The sequence below is a fragment of the Zootoca vivipara genome, chromosome 5 (genome assembly GCF_963506605.1).
Source record: "Zootoca vivipara chromosome 5, rZooViv1.1, whole genome shotgun sequence".
Taxonomy (NCBI): domain Eukaryota; kingdom Metazoa; phylum Chordata; class Lepidosauria; order Squamata; family Lacertidae; genus Zootoca; species Zootoca vivipara.
This window is the reverse complement of record NC_083280.1, coordinates 1,337,096-1,357,037: the sequence shown is the minus strand read 5'-3', so window position 1 is coordinate 1,357,037 and position 19,942 is coordinate 1,337,096. Positions and strand designations below refer to the sequence as shown.

Below are 19,942 nucleotides of genomic sequence, written 5' to 3'. Positions count from 1 at the left end.
CATAGAATCATAGAGTTGGAAGAGACCGCAAGGGCCATCCAGTCCAACCCCCTGCCAAGCAGGAAACACCATCAAAGCATTCTTGACATATGCCTGTCAAGCCTCTGCTTAAAGATCTCCAAAGAAGGAGATTCCACCACAATGCATCAGGTCAATGGCCCATCTAGTCATGGAATCATAGAATTGGAAGGGACCCCCAACGATCATCTAGTCCAACCCCCAGCAAGGCAGGAATCTCAGCTAAAGCTAAAGCACTCATGGCAGATGGCCATCCAACCTCTGTTAAAAACCTCTAAGCAACGAGAGTCCACAACCTCCTAAGGGAGAGCGTTCCACTGTCAAACAGCTCTTACTGTCAGAAAGTTCCTCCTGATGCTTAGTTGGAATCTCATTTCTTGTAACTTGAAGCCATGGGTTCGAGTCCTACCGTCCAGAGCAGGAGGGGACACACCCTGGGGACAGGCTCCCTCGCTGGCTTCTCCCGAAACCTGGCACACAAAGTACCCATGTGCAACAGGAGCGCCGGCTAAATAATCCCACAAGTGCTACCACACGTGACGGACGCGCAAGATAACAAAAGCATTTTGGGAAATGATTTATAATGAGTTGAAAAAAATGTTTAAAATAACGTTTGTGAAAAAAACCAGAGGCTTTTTTTATTAGGAATTTTAGGTGCAGAGATACCAAAGGAGCAGAGATGGCTTTTTATGTACGCAACGACAGTAGTGCGGATACTACTGGCTCAGAGATGGAAAGAAGATAAAAGTCCCAACCAGAGACGAATGGATGATGAAGATGATGGACTATGGCGAAATGGCAAAACTGACCGGGAAAATCAGAAACCAGGAAGAGAGGAACTTTAAGAAGGAATTGGGGGGAAATTTGCAATGTATTTAAGAGAACACTGTAAACAACTAAAAACTTTTGCAGGATTCGAGTAACACTTGTAATGAAGGATAACGATAAGAAAACACATTATTGATGAAATTAACAAAAGAAAATGAGAATTAACAGTGTGCTTGATAGATTACGCGGTAGAGACACGAAAGGGTGGCGGAAAGTCGCTGGAAACTTAAGCAGAACATACTGCGATGTGATGTAACAAATTTTATGACTCTTTTTGCTCTTTGTTGGTTAATCCATTTGTTTGTTACTTCTTTTTCTTAATAAAGCATTAGAAAATTATGGTAGAAATAGATTATTTAAGAAAAATAGAGAAAGTAAGAGAAGCAGAAAAAAAGATTGATAATGGTAACCATGGAACGGCGGAGGGGAGTCAAAGGATTCAGGGAATTCTAAATGTTGACGTTGACGTTTAATGTTTGAATTTAAATTCACAATGTAAAACTTAATAAAAAAAGATTTGACTCAAGAATTCCACAAGTTGTGGTCCCTCCCCCCCATCCTCTGCCCTTTCCCCCTCTCTGCGAAGACCAGGAAGGCGCAGGATCCTTCCCCTCCCCCCTCCAACCCCTGGCTTTGTAATTAGACTCACAGTAAATGCAGGAAGCCATGCGCAAGGAACACAATGTTCACAGCTGCCATTCACAGCTAAATAATTAGTCAATATTGCGCTCCCAACGCTGCCCCTGGCACTCTTGCCAATCTGGATGGGGGGGGGCACTTGTCCTCGCGTCACACCAGGCCTTCTTTTGCCGCTGTTCCCATAAGCTGGCATGCTGGCCTCGCAGGAGACGGGGCCGACCCGCTGCTAATCCAGCGAGATTCCTAAATGCAAAACTCGGCAGGGGTTGAGTCAGGGAGGGTGGAGAGGCAGAACCCTCGAAAGCCGCACGCACACGCAGAAAAAGACCTTTGCATCTCTGCGCCGACCAACTCTTGGAAAGCTCGCCTTCTTTTTCCTCAGAAAAAAAAACGCCACAGAGCGCTGCAGCACCATTGCTGATCGGAGCCAAGACCTTGGCAGCAAGCAGGTGCTCAGAGATCTGTACCGGTTGCCTGTTTGCTGCAGGGCCAATTCTGAGGTGCTGCTTTTAGTATATAAAGCTCTTAAGAACTTGGGGCCAGTTTAGGGGCTGCCACACCAAATGAACAAGTTCTTACAAATGCAGGTAAAAATACGGTTAGGGACATGCAGGGCCGGTGCGTCCATTTAGGCAGACTAGGCCATTGCCTAGGGCGCCAAAATGGAGGGGGCGCTGCCGAGCCTGCCCCGCAATACCCCCGTGCCGCCGCCGCCCGCCCGCTCCCCAAGGAGCTCACAGCGTCCCCTCCACAGGCGGGAGGAGCACGAGCCCAAAGGAGAGCTCAGCGCCCTCCCGCCTATGGAGGGGACGCCGAGAGCTCCCCAGCGGCGGTGGTAGTGGCGGCAAGCGCCCGCAGCCGAAGCCTTCAGCTATGGGCGCTGCTGCCGCCGCCACCTGCCCACCCGCTCGCCGAGGAGCCCCCAGCGTCCCCTCCACAGGCGGGAGGAGCGCAAGCCAAAAGGAGAGCTCAGAGCCCTCCCGCCCACGGAGGGGACGCTGTGAGTTCCCCAGCGGCTGCAGTGAGCAAGCGGCGGCAGCGCCCGCAGCTGAAGCCTTCAGCTATGGGAGCTGCTGCCACCGCCGCCCGCTCGCTGCAGCCGCTGAGGAGCTCAAAGCATCCCCTCCACAGGCAGGAGGGCGTCGAGCTCCCCCCTTGGCCTGCGCTCCTCCCGCCAATGGAGGGGACGCAGGGGCATCAGCAGCGTGCGTGCGTCATGCCGCAACGCTCCTGGGGACATGGGTGGCGCTGTGGTCTAAACCACCGAGCCTCTTGGGTTTGCTGATCGGAAGGTCGGCGGTTTGAATCCCCGTGACGGGGTGAGCTCCCGTTGCTCTGGCCCAGCTCCTGCCAACCTAGCAGTTCAAAAGCATGCCAGGCCAAGTAGATAAATCGGTATCGTTGCAGCAGGAAGGTAAACGGCGTTTCCGTGCGTTGCTCTGGTTTCCGTCACGGTGTCCCGTTGCACCAGAAGCGGCTTATTCCTGCTGGCCACATGACCTGGAAAGCTGTCTGTGGACAAACGCAGGTTCCCTCGACCTGAAAGCGAGATGAGCGCCGCAATCCCATAGTTGCCTTTGACTGGAGTTAACCATCCAGGGGTCCTTTACCTTTACCTACAAATGCAGAGCAAGTTCTTGCAAATGTACCTGTAACTCTGCCAGTTCCGCCAATCGAAGCGATTAAGTTGGGCACATATGGAGTAAAGCGAAATATGTATAAACCACACTATTAAAGGAAAAAATAACAAGATGGTGTGTGCTTTCCAGGCTGATAGGCAGACAGCATCTATCTGTGCCTTTTCTGCTTCCCTGTATTTTTGCTGTAGATTTTGGCACACAAAATGTACCAAACAGGGAAAGACAAGACAAGAAAATAAAAGAAAATGTTAAAAGGCTCAGATAGGCGTGTTTAGGTTGGAAATCGTATTATTTATTTATTCAAAGGCTTCTAAAGACCACTGGACAAATGTAAACCGTTAAGAGTGCATTAAATCCACCTGCAAAACTAGCATTACCTTTGCCCAGTGGCGCTTCCCTAAACAGACCTGCTTGAATGAAAAAGGCCTGGGGAGGCAGAGGAAAAACCAAGGGCTGATGGAAACCGAATGTCCAATGGGAGTGGGAGTCGAACTGTGGGTGATAGCACCCTAAAATCTCTGCTCTGCACACCAGGACAGTAATGATTTTATATATATATATAAAAGGAAAGGATAGAGAGGTGAGATTTGTAATGGTAAATGTATGATGCATGTACTAAAATTTTGGAAAATGCATAAATAAATAAATAGTTCAATCAAGTGGTCTTATACTGAATAACGTGGAATGTTTTTTTGTACAGTATGCATTGGATATTTTTATAGCATTTGTATTTTTATAGATTTCATGGAATCATAGAATAGCAGACTCAGAGGGGACTCTGAGGGACATTTAGTCCAGCCCCCTGCGATGCAGGAGCAATCTCAGCTAAAGCATCCCTGACAGATGGCCATCCGGCCTCTGCTTCAAGACCTCCACCACTGTTGGGCAGCTTTTAATGTCAGAAAGTACTTCCTGATCTTGAGTCGGAATCTCTTTTCTTCTGACTTGAATCCAATGGTTCGGGTCCAGCCCTCCAGAGCAGGAGAAAACAAGCTTGTTCCCTCCTCCATGGGATATTTGAAGATGGCTCTCATATCTTCCCTCTGTCTCGTCTTTCCCAGGCATACTCAGCTCCCTCGACCATCTCCAGACCCTTGATCATCTTGGTCACTAAAGACTGTGCTGCTTTTATGACATTTACTTGCAAATACTGTACATACAACCTGAGCATAGGATGGAGGGGCTCACAGCATCAACTCTCCATTAGTCCCAGCTTGGGATCCAGCACAGAGCAAGCAGATCTCTGGGTCTCCAGCTTCCTGCTTGCTTCCTGACTCTGACTATTGTTCTCCTACCTAATAGACAGGTGAGGTGGGGGGGGGAGAAGAAGGATCCACCGTTCACTTAGTTGTAGCTGTTGCAACCCAGCTCATTCTCTTGGGATGCTTCTGAGGATACTCAAGGGACCAGCTGAGACCCTTGTCTTATAAAGAATACTATTTGACCAGTTCAGTAATAGAATCCTCTGTTAGATTCCGACCTTTGCCAATACAGGACCCCAAGAATGGGAAGGATCTCAGGCCCTCACGCAGACTGAACTCCCGAACCTGCAAGACAAAACTTCTCTTTTGCAGATGTTTATCCCTGTTTCAGGGAGGAAACTGAAAACTCAGGGCTGCCTTCTTCTCCTTAAGAAGAAGAAGAAGAAATGATTTACCTAGCAACTTGAACTCAAAAGTCGACAGGCTTTTTGTTTCCTTAAGAAAATAATTTTGTTTCCCCTACGTGCTTCACACCCATGCAACTCACACTGCCATTATGCCAACAAGGAATTCAGTTTAGTCGCTGGGAAATGGTTCATCATTCTGCCACCAATACTGGGGTATTTTTTTTCCATTGTAATTGGAGGGGTGGGTGTGTCTGTGTGTCAACAGCTCTGCCTAGTCGCTCACCCAGCATTGCCTCCCGGACTGCTGACACCTTATCGATGGGCCGTGTCTCCCAAGTCCATCCCAGAGTTCATTAAATGTAGATAGCGCCCTTCTTTTAACTGCCAGGCGAATGTTTATTAATGAGGCACACACGGCATCTGAGAAGATGGAGAGCTTCCCTGAAAGACTCCGACAGGCCCGGGAGAGCCCTCCGTCCTCGTGGCTGAAGCACACCTCGGGAGCTTTCAAAATTAACACACTTATTTATTTTAATTCCTCACTGTCTGGCCCTGTTAAGGGAACAGCCTCGGGCATTTAACAGCATCAGACAAAATTCCGTCCCTGCGTCACTTCTGGTCTGTCTAGTTTAGCTGTTGCCTAAATGGTTTTAGACCACATATTTAAGAGCACAGGCCGGTTCCGACCGCATAGGGCTTAGAAGCAGCAAGGGAAAGTGTAAGGGCTACCCCCAGGAGACCCCACCCTGCCAGGAAGGTGCAAGCTCCATTTTAAATTTCCCACACGAATCATAACCGCCCCCCACCCCATTCCCAGCCTCCATTCTTTTTTAAAATAGCAAGTTTCCGGCACTTGTAAAACCTGAGATATGAGACAAGATCTACAGGCACTGTTCTTCTCATGTCAACATCCTTCTTAATTTGTGGAGCCCAGAAGAGGACACAGTATTCCAGGTGTGGTCTGACCGAGGGAGAATAGAGTGGGGGCTATGACTTCCCTTGACCTGGACACTAGACCTCTGCTGATACAGCCTAGAATAGCATTAGCCTTTTTTGCTGCTGCGCCACACTGTTGGCACCTGTTAAGCATCTGGTCCACCTAGACCCCGAGATCCTTTTCACATGTACTGCTAGTAAGCCAAGTGTCCCCCATCCTGTATTTGTGCATCTGGTTCTTCCGGCCTGAGCGCAGAACCTTAGCTTGGTCCCTATTGAAATTCATTTTGTTAGCTTGCATCCAGTTCTCCAATCTGTTAAGGTCACCTCGAATCCCAATTCCGTCTTCTATGGCATTAGCTACCCTTCCCAGTTTGGTGTCCAATATTCGATTAGTTTCCCAGAACTGGCTTTTACATGATGCGAAAGAACAAACATAATTTGGAAACTAATTGTTAGGGAAACAGGACACTGGAGCTGCCATGTGAACAACAACAACAACAACACCCTACCCATCAAACATTATAAACTTCCCTAAACAGGGAAAAAACCTCCCTAAACAGGGCAGCCTAGATGTGACTTTGGTCTGATTCAGCCACAGGGCTATTATCCTGTTCTGACTTAGTTCAAGGAATTTTTTCTATGTTCCAGTTGCAGACAGGAAATCTTTAGGATGGCCATTCCATTATTCTCCATCTTCTCTCACCTGGCAACCTTTGGTCCTACCTTTGCTGGTTCATCTGATGGAGACTTCAGATACTCTAAGCCAGGCTTCCTTAACCTTGGCCCTCCAGATGTTTTTGGCTTACAACTCCCATGATCCCTGGACCAGTGGTCAGGGATGATGGGAATTGTTGTCTCAAACCATCTGGAAGGCTGAGGTTGAGGGAGCCTGCTCTAAGCCCCCTCTAATGCCACATGATGGCCTGTGACGCTATTTCACTGAATTATCTGCAATCTCTGATTTGTTGTTGTTGTTTAGTCGTTTAGTCGTGTCCGACTCTTTGTGACCCCATGGACCATAGCACGCCAGGCACTCCTGTCTTCCACTGCCTCCCGCAGTTTGGTCAAACTCATGTTCGTAGCTTCGAGAACACTGTCCAACCATCTCGTCCTCTGTCGTCCCCTTCTCCTTGTGCCCTCCATCTTTCCCAACATATTAGCAAGCATTAAAAGGAGAGAGGCGCCCAGGCTGAGACGGGAACGGATAAAAACGTACAATAAACAAAGCTTGGTTTTGTAAAGGTCAACAATTTGCTCTTGCTGTGGGTTCCTCTTCCTGGAAGCCGCTAAGGCGTGCATCGGCTAAAACCCACCACCAAGAATAGCTGGGGATGTTTTCTAAAATCAACACCTTCCGTTTACTGGTGGCCCCAAGAAATGAGGGTAGAACAGGTTAGGAAAGGAGTAGGACTTTGCATGGATGTCCCTGATGGCTGAAAATGGTTCCTTCTTTTGGGGGCACCCTTAAATACTGCACGGACACCTTACCTTAATGATTTCTCAGAATGACAAAAGAAGCCATTAGTTTAGAGGGGAAACGATTAAGACGAGACATGATAGAAGTTTATAAAAATTATACATGGCCCAGGAAAAGTGGACAGGGAAAGTTGTTCTCCCTCTCTCATAACACTGGAACTCGGAGACAGCCAATAAATGTTGGAAGATTTAGGACGGATAAAAGGAAAGTCCTTCTTCACACAGCGCAGAGTTAAACTGTGGAACTCCCTGCCACAGGAGGCCGTGATGGTCACCAACCTAGATGGCTATAAAAGAAGATTTGACAAAATTATGGAGGAGGCTACTAGTGAGGATGGCTCTGCTCTGTCTCCACAGTTGAGGCATAAATGCTTCCGAATCCCAGTTTCTGGAAACCCCAGGAGGGGAGAGTTTCTCTCCTGCTTGTGGGTTTCCCTGTGAGAAGAGGATGCTGGTCTAACTGGACCACAGGCCTGATCCAGCTGGGTGTTCTGATGCCTATCTCTCCACGCTGCCTCACCTCTTCCTGTCTTTCGCACGGACAAGCAAATGTTATGTACACACAGAGAGAGGAAGCCCCAAGCAAGATTTGCGAGTCATTTGGGGAAGGATGTAGGCATTTTCTCAACCAAGAGAGACCAAAAGTGAAAACACTTGTTGGATTTTAAACTCTGCTTGTCAGATTTGCACTGCCACGGGGCCACGTTCAAGACACTGGTGGAGGAAGAGGAGTGGGGGGGGAGGACACCGCCCCCAGCAGTGCGATCCTGGTGGAGTGCCATCGTGGCTGCCCTCGCGGGCGCCCTGCCCCCAGGATGCATGTCACGCCACTGCAGGTGCTGCGCCCTGCCCCTGGGACATGCACCAGCCCCCCACCTGCTCTCCGCCCCCCGGTGCCGGAGCATGAAGCTCCGCCACTGGTTCAAGAGTTTGGTGCCAGTGGAAGATGCCCCCGTGCAGCTCAATAATGGGTTACTTGAGAGACAGCTGCGGGAACTGTTGTTTGCCAAGGATGCTGCGAGTTGTTAAGCGACCCCCTATTCCCCCCCCCGAGAGCTGTTGTTGTTGTTTAGTCGTTTAGTTGTGTCCGACTCTTCGTGACCCCATGGACTAGAGCACGCCAGGCACTCCTGTCTTCCACTGCCTCCCACAGTTTGGTCAAACTCATGTTCGTAGCTTCGAGAACACTGTCCAACCATCTTGTCCTCTGTCGTCCCCTTCTCCTAGTGCCCTCCATCTTTCCCAACATCAGGGTCTTTTCCAGGGAGTCTTCTCTTCTCATGAGGTGGCCAAAGTATTGGAGCCTCAGCTTCAGGATCTGTCCTTCCAGGGAGCACTCAGGGCTGATTTCCTTAAGAATGGATAGGTTTGATCTTCTTGCAGTCCATGGGACTCTCAAGAGTCTCCTCCAGCACCATCATTCAAAAGCATCAATTCTTCGGCGATCAGCCTTCTTTATGGTCCAGCTCTCACTTCCATACATCACTACTGGGAAAACCATAGCTTGAACTATACGGACCTTTGTCGGCAAGGTGATGTCTCTGCTTTTTAAGATGCTGTCTAGGTTTGTCATTGCTTTTCTCCCAAAAAGCAGGCGTCTTTTAATTTCGTGACTGCTGTCACCATCTGCAGTGATCAAGGAGCCCAAGAAAGTAAAATCTCTGCGAGTTGTTAAGCGACCCCCTATTCCCCCCCCCCCCGAGAGCTACAATTCCCAAATTTCCCCGGGAATAAGGCTTGATTGTTGAATCGCTCCTGGGAATGATAGCCCAGAGAGGGAATAGGGAGGTCTCCAAACAACTATCTGTGCCCTCAACAAACTACAGTTCCCAGGATTCTTTGGGAGCAGCCTTGAGAGTGAAGGGGCGCCATAGTGCAGTGTAGACTGGGGTGGCTGCTTGGTCTGCCCAACGGAGGGTCACCAGGATCCAAGCACAGGGGAGAACATTGCAGCATCTGTGTTGCCACACGAGAAGAAAGACCATCTTCCAAAAACCTTCCCCTTGGGGCAATTTTTCTGGACCTGCTTCTTAAGAGGCCACTCTCTCTCTCTCCCGCCCCCCCCCTTGCAATTTGCATGCGTGCGTGCGTGTGTGACACAGACAGGATGGAAGGAAAACTTGTTGACAGCTAAAAGGTAAAAGCAAATATTGTATTTTTAGAGCACCGGGCTGACGCTGACAGGCGCCTTGGCTTGTAAGCGTCCATGCTTCTAACACTGAGCTGAGCCACCACATGAAAAATAAAGGGAGAGAGAGAAATATACAGACATCACATTTCCAGGGCACAATGAGTCACTGCCCAAGGTCTAAAATAGAAGATAAATAATTTTGCAGAAGCTGCCATCGCTCTTGGAGACTGGGGTGGGGAAGAGGGGGGAACCACCCCAGAAATTCAAACACCCCCAAAACCTTCAACACTTTGATCAATTTCCTTCTCTGTTTAACTGGGGCTTTTAACATTCTATCATACCAAAAAGGGGTATGATGGCAATGGCCTGGAAGCGTTAAAATGGGCAAAAAATAAAAATAAAAAATAGGATAGCTTGGATAATGAGAAGAGTCTGGCTTTCCCGGGGGGGGGGGGCTGCAGTTTTGCCAGTTCTGTCACTGAAAGGATGGAAATCCACGGCGGATGTCCCTGGTTCAAATCTCTCACCAAGCAACTCACCAGTTGCCTAGAAGTAGCCTCTTACTTCCCCCGCCAATGCAACTTGGCAATCATAGTCCCTACCTTGCAGGGTTGTTGTACAGATAAATGAAAAAAGTACACTGAGCGGAATATTCCTTGTTTTCAATATGAAAATCAAATATTGCCCTTTTGGAGTTACTCAAACACAGGTCTACTACCCAGCGAACAGATCCGAAAGTATGCAAGACACTGGGGTTTATAGTGGGCACTGTCTAGAGAACAATTTGAATTCTTCCTTAAGCTAATTTAATTTTTATATACTCTTTTTCATAGGCTCCCAGCCCTCTCAAGGCAGCAACAAGATAGATTAAAAGGGTGAAATACACACAAAGGCAACAACAGTTCAGTTGAAAACCCAGCAGTAAAACAGAAAAAAATAAAATAAGGGGGGAAATAGCAAGGTGGAAAAGAGCACTGTCGGTTTAATTGAACCTAGAAACTCTGGACCAGCTTCAGATTAATCAGTTAAAAGTAGAGAAAAACAAGAGAGATATTTGGAAGCAATTTGAAAGCAGTGAAAAAGGCTGCTAAGAGAACTTCCCAAAGAAGGAAGCTCCATAATGATGGGTTCAAAATAGAGAAGCCCCTCTCTGCGCTACTTGCCAGCCTGACGGACTGCATTAGCAAGAAGTGTACAGAGAGAAATTTCCCTCCATCTCTTGTTAACGCTAGAATTTGTGGACCTCCAATGAAGCCGAATGCTGGAATATTCAAGAAAGACAAAAGACAGGAATTGTTTGTGTAGCGCATAAACTATGGAACTCACTTCCCCAGGAGGCAGTAATGACAGCCACCATAGAATCATAGAATCATAGAGTCGGAAGAGACCACAAGGGCCATCCAGTCCAACCCCCTGCCAAGCAGGAAACACCATCAAAGCATTCCTGACAGATGGCTGTCAAGCCTCTGCTTAAAGACCTCCAAAGAAGGAGACTCCACCACACTCCTTGGCAGCAAATTCCACTGCCGAACAGCTCTTACTGTCAGGGAGTTCTTCCTAATGTTTAGGTGGAATCTTCTTTCTTGAAGTTTGAATCCATTGCTCCGTGTCCGCTTCTCTGGAGCAGCAGGAAACAATCTTTCACCCTCCTCTATATGACATCCTTTCATATATTTGAACATGGCTATCATATCACCCCTTAACCTTCCCTTCTCCAGGCTAAACATACCCAGCTCCCTAAGCCGTTCCTCATAAGGCATCGTTTCCAGGCCTTTGACCATTTTGGTTGCCCTCTTCTGGACACATTCCAGCTTGTCAGTATCCTTCTTGAGCTGTGGTGCCCAGAACTGGACACAGTACTCCAGGTGAGGTCTGACCAGAGCAGAATACAGTGGTACTATTACTTCCCTAGATCTAGATGCTATACTCCTATTGATGCAGCCCAGAATTGCATTGGCTTTTTTAGCTGCTGCATCACACTGCTGACTCATGTCAAGTTTGTGGTCTACCAAGACTCCTAGATCCTAGACACCAACCAGAAAGGCTTGAAAAAAGGATGAGACAAATTCATGGAGGAGGAGAAAACGTATCAGCGGCTACGAGCCGGGATGGCTCTGCTCCACCTCCACAGTTGGAGGCAGCAATGCCTCTCAAAACCAGTTGCTGGAAACTGCAGGAGGGGAGGGTTGCTTGTGTGTGTGAATCCTGAGCGGGGGATCTGTGTTGGCCTCTGTGAGAACAGGATATTGGAATAGATGGACCATTGGCCTGATCCAGCAGGCCATTCTTATGCTCCTACAATGTCAGGTGACGCTGAAGTCTAAACCACTGAGCCTCTTCGGCTTGCTGATCAGGTCGGCGGTTCAGATCCTCACGTTGGGGTGAGCCCCTGTTGCTTTGTCCCAGCTCCTGCCAACCTAACAGTTCAAAAGCACACCAGTGCAAGTAGATAAATAGGTACCGCTGTGGCAGGAAGGTAAATGGCTTTTCCATGCACTCTGGCTTCCGTCACGGTGTCCTGTTGCGCCAGAAGCGGTTTAGTCCTGCTGGCCACATGAGCTGGAAAGCTTTCCGCGAACAAACACCAGCTGCCTTGGCCTGAAAAGCGAGATGAGCACCGCAACCCCATAGTCGCCCTTGACTGGACTTAACTGTCCAGGTGTCCTTTACCTTTACCTCTACCAGGTCAGGTGAAGTGAAACCTCAGGCAAGGTCCCACTCTACGGTATCTACGGTAAGCCACTAGGTCTTTTTCTGTGTTTGCTCTGCTTTGTGCCCAGCTTCCTCAAACAATGGGCAGATCAGAATATAACCTAAAAACCAGACAAGTTTACTTCGATGATGACCTCCCTAGCTCTCCTCCCCCCCCCAGCCCCCTTGAACATCGCAGTTTAGCAGAGGGAGAGGCGCCACCAGTGCTTTTGTTCTTAATAAATGTTCAGGGATGCTCTCATTTTGACTCAAGAAAATCACCATTTTATAGTTCAGCTCTGGGGGAAATAAATACAGTAAATGGACAAAAGTACTGTACGAAGATTCGCAAAATGTATAGGGGTGTCTGTCCCCCTGAGTCTCCCCAGAAAAAAGCACTGGGTGCCGCCTTACTGAAAACCCAGCTTAGGCTGAAATTGAATCGCATGTGTGATTTAAAACAATATACTCTCTTTCTCTCTCTCTCTTGTGTGTGTGTGTATACCGGTATATGGCTGTATGGAGGCACACATGTTCATGAGTTTGCATGGGCATCAAAGGCAAGGTGCGAGCAGGAACATGGCAAGCGGCCCTCTTCTGCGTGACCTGCTTTTGAATAAACAATGTTATATTCCACAGTCAATTATCTCCAAAGTACAAAGTGTTCTGTTACCAAAAAAAGACCATGAGCAGCGGCTGGTCTGAGAGGGCGCATCCGCGCACCGGAGCGAGCGCTTAATCTTTTGTGTTCCCGTATAATTTTATACAAATGGGGTCGGTTTGGAGGCCGCAGACAAGATCCTGCCATTCCCCTTTCAGTCCTATTATTCTGCAAAGCGTCTAATTGCAGGCTTCGGCGAGAGGTGCTGGCATTGCTAGGGAAATGAGAGAAGGTACTCTTTGCACAGCCCGGTAACAAGGCTTCCGAAAGGAAAGTGGAAAAACAAATCATCGCTTGTGCGCATCGAACGGAAGGGGCCTAATAGGGCCCACAGGACAAACACGCCCCCCCCCCATTATTACGGCTTCGTTATGCAAGGAAATGCCTTTTGGAAATGTCTGGTTTTTGGTAACGTTGGCTCTCAAAAACAATCAGAATCTGCAAGGCCAGAGGCCCACTTTCCTCTGCCCCTGCGCGGCTGTCGGAAATGGAAGAGCATCTCAGCAGAAATGCTGGCCAACAGGTTTGTCTGCTCACTTGCACAAGAGCCACTCTCCCCTCCTGCCATTTCCAGCAACCAGGATTCAGAAACATTGCTTCCTCCAACTGTGGAGCATACCTGCCAAGTTCCGGCCTGAGAAATAAGGGACTGGACCGGAAGTAGCAGACCGGAAGTAGCGCTGCCGCCATTTTGGAACTGGGCGGAGCATGCTCAGAAGCAACTTTTGATGCTGCTCTGCCCTGTTCCAAAATGGCCGCCACACCAGAAGTCGCGCTGCAGCCATTTTGGAACTGGGCAAAGCAGCATCAAAAGTCGCTTCTGAGCATGCTCCGCCCAGTTCCAAAATGGCCACCGCGCCAGAATAAACCGGGAGAAAACAAAAAAATCCATTTTTTCAGCTGGGGACAGCTGGAAAAATGGAGGTTTCCCGGGGAATACAGGAGACTTGGCAGCTATGCTTTGGAGGCAGAGCATAGCCATCGTGGCTACTAGCCACCAATAGCCCTCTCCTCCCCAAATCTGTCCAAGACAGCAACAAAGGAAGTTGGCAGCTGAACAAAGATGATTCGGCGTGGAGGAAAGAGATTTATTAGAAATTTGCAGCAGAAACACTTTCAATGCAGGCTATTGCCTGTCAGCTGCTTGGAGCCTCGAGAAGAAGGGCAGGAAATATTAGATTTTATATCTGCATCCATATTAAAAATGTAAGAATCAAAGGAAACTAGCAATGAATCTTCAGAGAGTTCTTCTTGGGCTTCTGGCTCTAAGTAGACCACTCCTGATTCCTCAGCTAGCTGGAAAGATGAATCCGAAGAAGTCTTGTCACAAAGTTAAGAGGGAATAAGAAAGGAGCATCCAGGTATTGTGCCTCTTGCACATTCATGTGCAGCACATTGCTAACCCACAAACAACCCACACAAAAGCTAACACTGTTTTAGGCTGCATCAACAGAAGTTAGTGTCCAGATGAAGGGAAATAATTGTCCCACTCTATTCTGCCTTGGTCAGGCCCCACCTGGAATTGTTGTTGTTTAGTCGTTTAGTCGTGTCCGACTCTTCGTGACCCCATGGACCATAGCACGCCAGGCACTCCTGTCTTGCACTGCCTCCCGCAGTTTGGTCAAACTCATGTTCGTAGCTTCAAGAACACTGTCCAACCATCTGTCGTCCCCTTCTCCTAGTGCCCTCCATCTTTCCTAACATCAGGGTCTTTTCCAAGGATTCTTCTCTTCTCATGAGGTGGCCAAAGTCTTGGAGCCTCAGCTTCACGATCTGTCCTTCCAGTGAGCACTCAGGGCTGATTTCCTTCAGAATGGATAGGTTTGATCTTCTTGCAGTCCATGGGACTCTCAAGAGTCTCCTGCAGCACCATATTCAGGGTTACATTACCCCCAAACCTGGTGATTCCATTTACATGACGTGCTTAATAGATGTGGATTGGCCTTTTATCTTTCAAGAATATGCTGAGCTTCCAACGCCTTCTTAGTCTTCTACTGCTTGTGAACCCTTTGGGGGAGGTGTTGCCTGGTCAACCAGGTAGAGAATGTCCCCACTCCCAAGAAGCTGTGAAATGCAAAGGAAGGGGCAGCAATCCGAGAACTGGGGAGCCAGGAGATGACAGCAAAGCATCAGGACCATGGACAGATCACAGGACAGATCACAGGGAGCTCTGAGCAAAAGTTGTTTCAGATGTTGCTCCAGTGCTGGTTCCTGAGTTGGAGGAGATGAAAAATGATGTAGCAGGAACGTTTGTGGGGCTTGACTCTCCTCCCTGGAGAAGACCAGTTTTCCACTTAAGATGGGGATCACATGATCTGATGACATGGTAGCATGTCCCCACCGCTGCCCCTGAGAATGGCATCCTGATAAAAAGGCAAGATGCAAGAACTCAAGGGAGCCCCAATGTCTAGCCCCCTTGAGGGCTAGTGCTCAAGGAAGATTGAATCCTGAAGAGTTGGGCTTCTTCCTCTTTGTCTGTAGAAATCTCTGTAGAAGAGGGAGGCCCAGTAACTGCTTCCTGGGATAGTCCAGTGGGAAAGTTTCCACCATTTCTGGGACTCTGAGCAGTCAAGGACTCCTTAAGATCCAGTGAGCCATGACACCAAGTAGGTGGTCTTCTTACCTTAGAAACCGAAAGTGCTTTTCAATGAAAAGGGGACAGGTTGCATGTCACCCAGTGATGAGATCCTGAGTCTTTATGCCTGAACTGGCCTTTTGGTAGTTCTTTTGGACTTCTCACCTGCCTTTCATAAGAGTTCAGGGGAAGTTTCAATAGAATTCTTCATCTATGAAAAGCCAGAGAGGAGATTTGGACTTCAGGAGAGCCTGGTGGCTGGATCTGAGCATACGAGGCCCATCTAGTCCAGCGTTCTGTCATCAAAGTGGCCAACCAGGTGTCCCCAAGTGAAGCTGGGAAATGGAGCTGTTTCTCGGGAGACCTGCCTGCTTCCCACCTGCTCAAGTACCTAAGAACATAAGAAGAGTCGGTTGGATCAGGCCAATGGGCCATGCAGTCCAGCATCATGCTTTCACAGTGGTCAACCAGATGTTTGCGGGATTTGAGCACAAGGGCAACTCTCCAGTCCCGCAGTTACCAGCCACTAGTATTCAGAAGTCAAACTCATGTTCGTAGCTTCAAGAACACTGTCCAACCATCTGTCGTCCCCTTCTCCTAGTGCCCTCAATCTTTCCCAACATCAGGGTCTTTTCCAGGGAGTCTTCTCTTCTCATGAGGTGGCCAAAGTATTGGAGCCTCAGCTTCACGATCTGTCCTTCCAGTGAGCACTCAGGGCTGATTTCCTTCAGAATGGATCGGTTTGATCTTCTTGCAGTCCATGGGACTCTCAAGAGTCTCCTCCAGCACCATAATTCAAAAGCATCATTTTGAAGCACCATTTCTGGGCACCACAATTTAAGAAGGGTGTTGACAAGCTGGAAGGTGGGCAGAGGAGGGCAACCAAGATGATCAAGGGCCTGGAAGGTTACACTGCAAAACTGCGGGTTTCAGTTGCTGTCTTGCTGTTCTCAGAGAGGTTCTGCCCTCACCTGCTCTAGGAACACACTGAGTTAATTAGCTGAATTATCTGCTTGAAGTGCAGGAAACCCCATGTTAAGCATCATCAGAGGTGCTTAAGCCTTCCTCAAGAGGAGGAGAAATCCAAAATCCACTCTGAGGGGGTTCTGCCTCTGGATGTGACCCTTTGATCTGGAACCAAAAGTTTCCTTAGCAACTCCCATGGACCGACTCAGGCCTTTCGTTCATGCAGGCTGGATTGTTTCCGGAGCTCCAGCAACCCTGTGCGCAGAATCATGGAATTGTAGAGTTGGAAGGGGCTCCCAAGGGCCATCTAGTCCAACCCCCCACAATGCAGGAATCACCACTAAAGAATCCCTAATGGGGACATCTAACCTCTGCTTAAAAACCTCCAATAAAGGACAGCAGGCACAGCAGAGGCACATGGCAAGGTGATGATTGGGCGCAAGCAAGGTCTGCAAAAAGACTCTTCCCCTCCCGATGTTGATGTTATTCATATCACACGGACATACAAAATACATTTTCATGGTGGCATGAAAGGAGCAACGTGTTTTCAGCCTGCAAAGGTGGAAATGGAAATTCCGATTTGCACACCGAAATGCTGCTGGTTAGATCGGGGTGACTGCAAGTGCTTAAGATGAGCATGGAAATCCCTGATTTGCCAAAGGGCAGGCAAAGCGGGTCTTCCAAAAACAATGTTTGCAAGGATAAAAGCAACACACAACCACACCTGGTCCCAAGTCATATAGGAAGACTGAATTTGCTGGTGGCTTTGTTTGCGCAGAATAGGATGGGCTCTTCAAAGTTTAATCTGCTTGCAAATCTTCTGGAATCATAGAATCACAGAATTGTAGAGCTGGAGGGAACCCCAGGGGTCATCCAGTCCAGCTCCCTGTGATGCCGGAAAACACTCCATTCTCTTTTACCTTGGGCAGCTTTAGTCATTATATGCGAGCCAGGCTTCACCCGGATTCCCCGTGATAGACACCGTACAAAACACAAAGGGGATATGAGCACCCTAAAGGCGCAAGGCATCCCTGTGGAGGCAGTCACAGCTAACTGTGGATTCGCTTTATATGTAGACCATGGGTTAGGAACGTAAGAAGAGCTTGCTGGATCAGGCCAGAGGCCCATCTAGTCCAGCATCCTTCTCTCAAAGAGGCCAAAACGTTGCCTGCGGGAAACCCGCAAGCAGCGTTCACACACAAGAGCAGACTCCTTTCCTACGGGTTCCTGGCATTAAGAGGCATTGCTGCCTCCAGCCGCAGATATTTGGAGCTCTTTCATGGATGAACACTTTTAATATTTTGTATTTGTATGTTTGAATTTGTACGTGGGGTGTCAGGGAACGGTCTGGATCTGAAGATTGGGGAATGCAGTCGCAGGCGGATCAGCTTCTCTCATAAGAGGAGGGGGAATATTCCTCTCCCCCCCCCCCGCCACCAGCATTTTCAGAAGCGGAGAGAGAGGCAGACACAGACTTAGAAGCTGAACAGATTAGGGAGGCGTTACCCAGCTATGAGATAATGACAAGGCAGCCAGAAGGGAGGGGACAGCTAGAAGAGAAATCAATCAAGAGTGTGGGGGACTCCCCCCCTTTCACCACGGACTTGGAGGTCTGGACGTATCAGAGAGCAAAGGAGGCGGGGGGGGGGGAGGAACTTCCTGTTGGCATCTTTCTCACTGCGGAAGTTGGAAGGAGGGTTTAGAGTAGGCAACTGCCCTCCTTGCGGAGAGCCGTATATTGGGCTTGCAACACATTGCTCCCATAAAAGGACTATAAATATATCAACTGCCCGTGAATGCTTATCTGTGAAGTTACCGAAGGGAGGGGGAGGACTCTCCACGCTTGACATGGGGCTTCCTTCGTGCTTGAACCAGAAGCTGCAGCACAATTGCTGACGGGAGGGAGGGCTTACAGGCATATAGCGCTCCTGCTCAGAGATCTGCATGGGTTGGCAATTTGCTACCGGATCAAGATGTTATTATTGGTATATAAAGCTCTTAATAACTTGGGTCCACTTTACCAACAATATCACCTTACCCCACATTTGCGCCCTTGGCTGCTTCAGTCGGCGGAATTAGCCCCTCTATAGGTGCCGCATAAGACCTGTTCGGCGTTTGTAAGAACTTCGCCATTTTGTGTGGCAGCTCCTAGACTTTGGAACTCCCTGCCTATTGACAGGAAAATGCCTTCACAACACTCTTTTCAGAAACCTGCTGAACCCATTCCTGTTTAGATGCTGAGACAGTTGATGCGAGTCCTAAATCTGTTTCCAGCCTATTTTTGCCTTGTTTTTGCTCATTCTCCTTGTTGAGAATTGCATTGTGTTATCTTTTCATGTGAACCGCTTCGAGGGTTCTATTCTGCGATCAAGCGGCCTATAAAATTCCACGAAATAAATCGACAAATAAATAGATGCTGTATTACCAATTCTCCTAATGCATTTCACATGTCCCGCTGCCTTCCTGCAAATCGCTTTGGGGCGCCTCTGAATGCGTGAAGCCAAATATAGAAATGCAATAACCAGCTCAACCTGCCAATGGGAATCAAGACCCATGCCTTTCCCCGTTCCTCGCACCCACTGCCGGGGTCGGACGCTGCCTCTTACCTTTGGTTGCAGCAGAGGGGGCTGAGGCCCGGCGGCCGGTTCTGTGATGTAGGTTTTCTTGGCTCCGGACGACGGGTACTGCCCTGCGGGATTCAGGGCGGCAGACCCGGGAGAAGGGTATGTGGCCTCGGGCTTCCAGGCATTTTGCGGCACATAGGATGGATCTGAGCCATTCCTCCCTCCGTAGCCTCCGGGGTAGGCCGGCTCTTGGTAGCGGCCCTGGGGGCCCCCGTACCCATAGCTTGGCTCAGGGTGAGGGGCAGTTTGGGGCGCGTAGCCATAATCCGCAGCCCGGGGCTGAGACGGCACGTAGGGCGCTGGACCCAGAGAAGACACAGGTTGAGGCGCTTGGTTGGGGGCCAGACTGCTATACTGGGGGGCTGGTGGCTGGAAGTGGGGGGCCGGCTGGGCCGACTTCACTTGCACGTTGAAGGTCGGGCGGTTCGGGGTGGAAGCTGTGCTGTAGGACGCCGGAACTGGCTGAGGTTTCAAGGTGCCGACCGGGGTCACCGGGATGGGCTGAGCGCCAGGCTTGGATGTTGATTTCTTGGTGGCCGTCAGGGGAGGCTGGTTCGGGATGACCATGCGCTTGTGCCCAGTGACCGGGGTGGCCATTGGAGGCGTAGCGATGGGAGATCCACCCGGGATCCCAGAGCCCTGCATGTGGGAAGAGAGACACCGGCAGCAGACCATTAATTCGGGTCAGGAATAACATGTGCCTGAAGATTTGCCCCTGGTTTTTTCCAAGCTACGAGGGCTTAAGAGCAGCCAGCCAAAGAAGAGTGACAACTTAAGTAAACCAGGTATGTCCAAAGTCTCCTAAAAAAAACCCTCAACAAGTTCAATCCTAAAAAAAAGCTCAACAACTCTGGTCGGCCTTCATGCATGTTCACTTCATCAAATCTGGCCTTCTTTGAAAAAAAAAGTTTGGGGACCCCTGAAGTAGACAGAATATGCACAGCTTGCAGACTTAACACATATTATTATTATTAAAAATAATAATTATTGTTATTATATTATAGGATAAGATGACAACAACAACAACAACAACAACTTATTTATACCTCACCCATCTGGCTGGGTTTCCCCAGCCACTCTGGGCAGCTTCCAGCAAAGTACAGTCATACCTCGGTTTAAGTACGGTTCGGTTTGAGTACTTTCCG

At 48.9% G+C, this 19,942-nt stretch overlaps 1 protein-coding gene across 6 annotated transcripts in view; it reads right to left on the bottom strand.

Annotated features, from left to right (window-relative positions):
• LPP (LIM domain containing preferred translocation partner in lipoma) overlaps nt 1-19,942 on the bottom strand; it is a 294,937-nt gene that overhangs the window by 77,654 nt on the left and 197,341 nt on the right. For all 6 annotated transcript variants that reach the window (XM_060274249.1, XM_060274252.1, XM_060274253.1 and 3 more), the window contains exon 6: nt 18,780-19,436. In XM_060274249.1, coding sequence (XP_060130232.1) covers nt 18,780-19,436 — 657 coding nt within the window. The remainder of the gene's footprint in view (nt 1-18,779; nt 19,437-19,942) is intronic.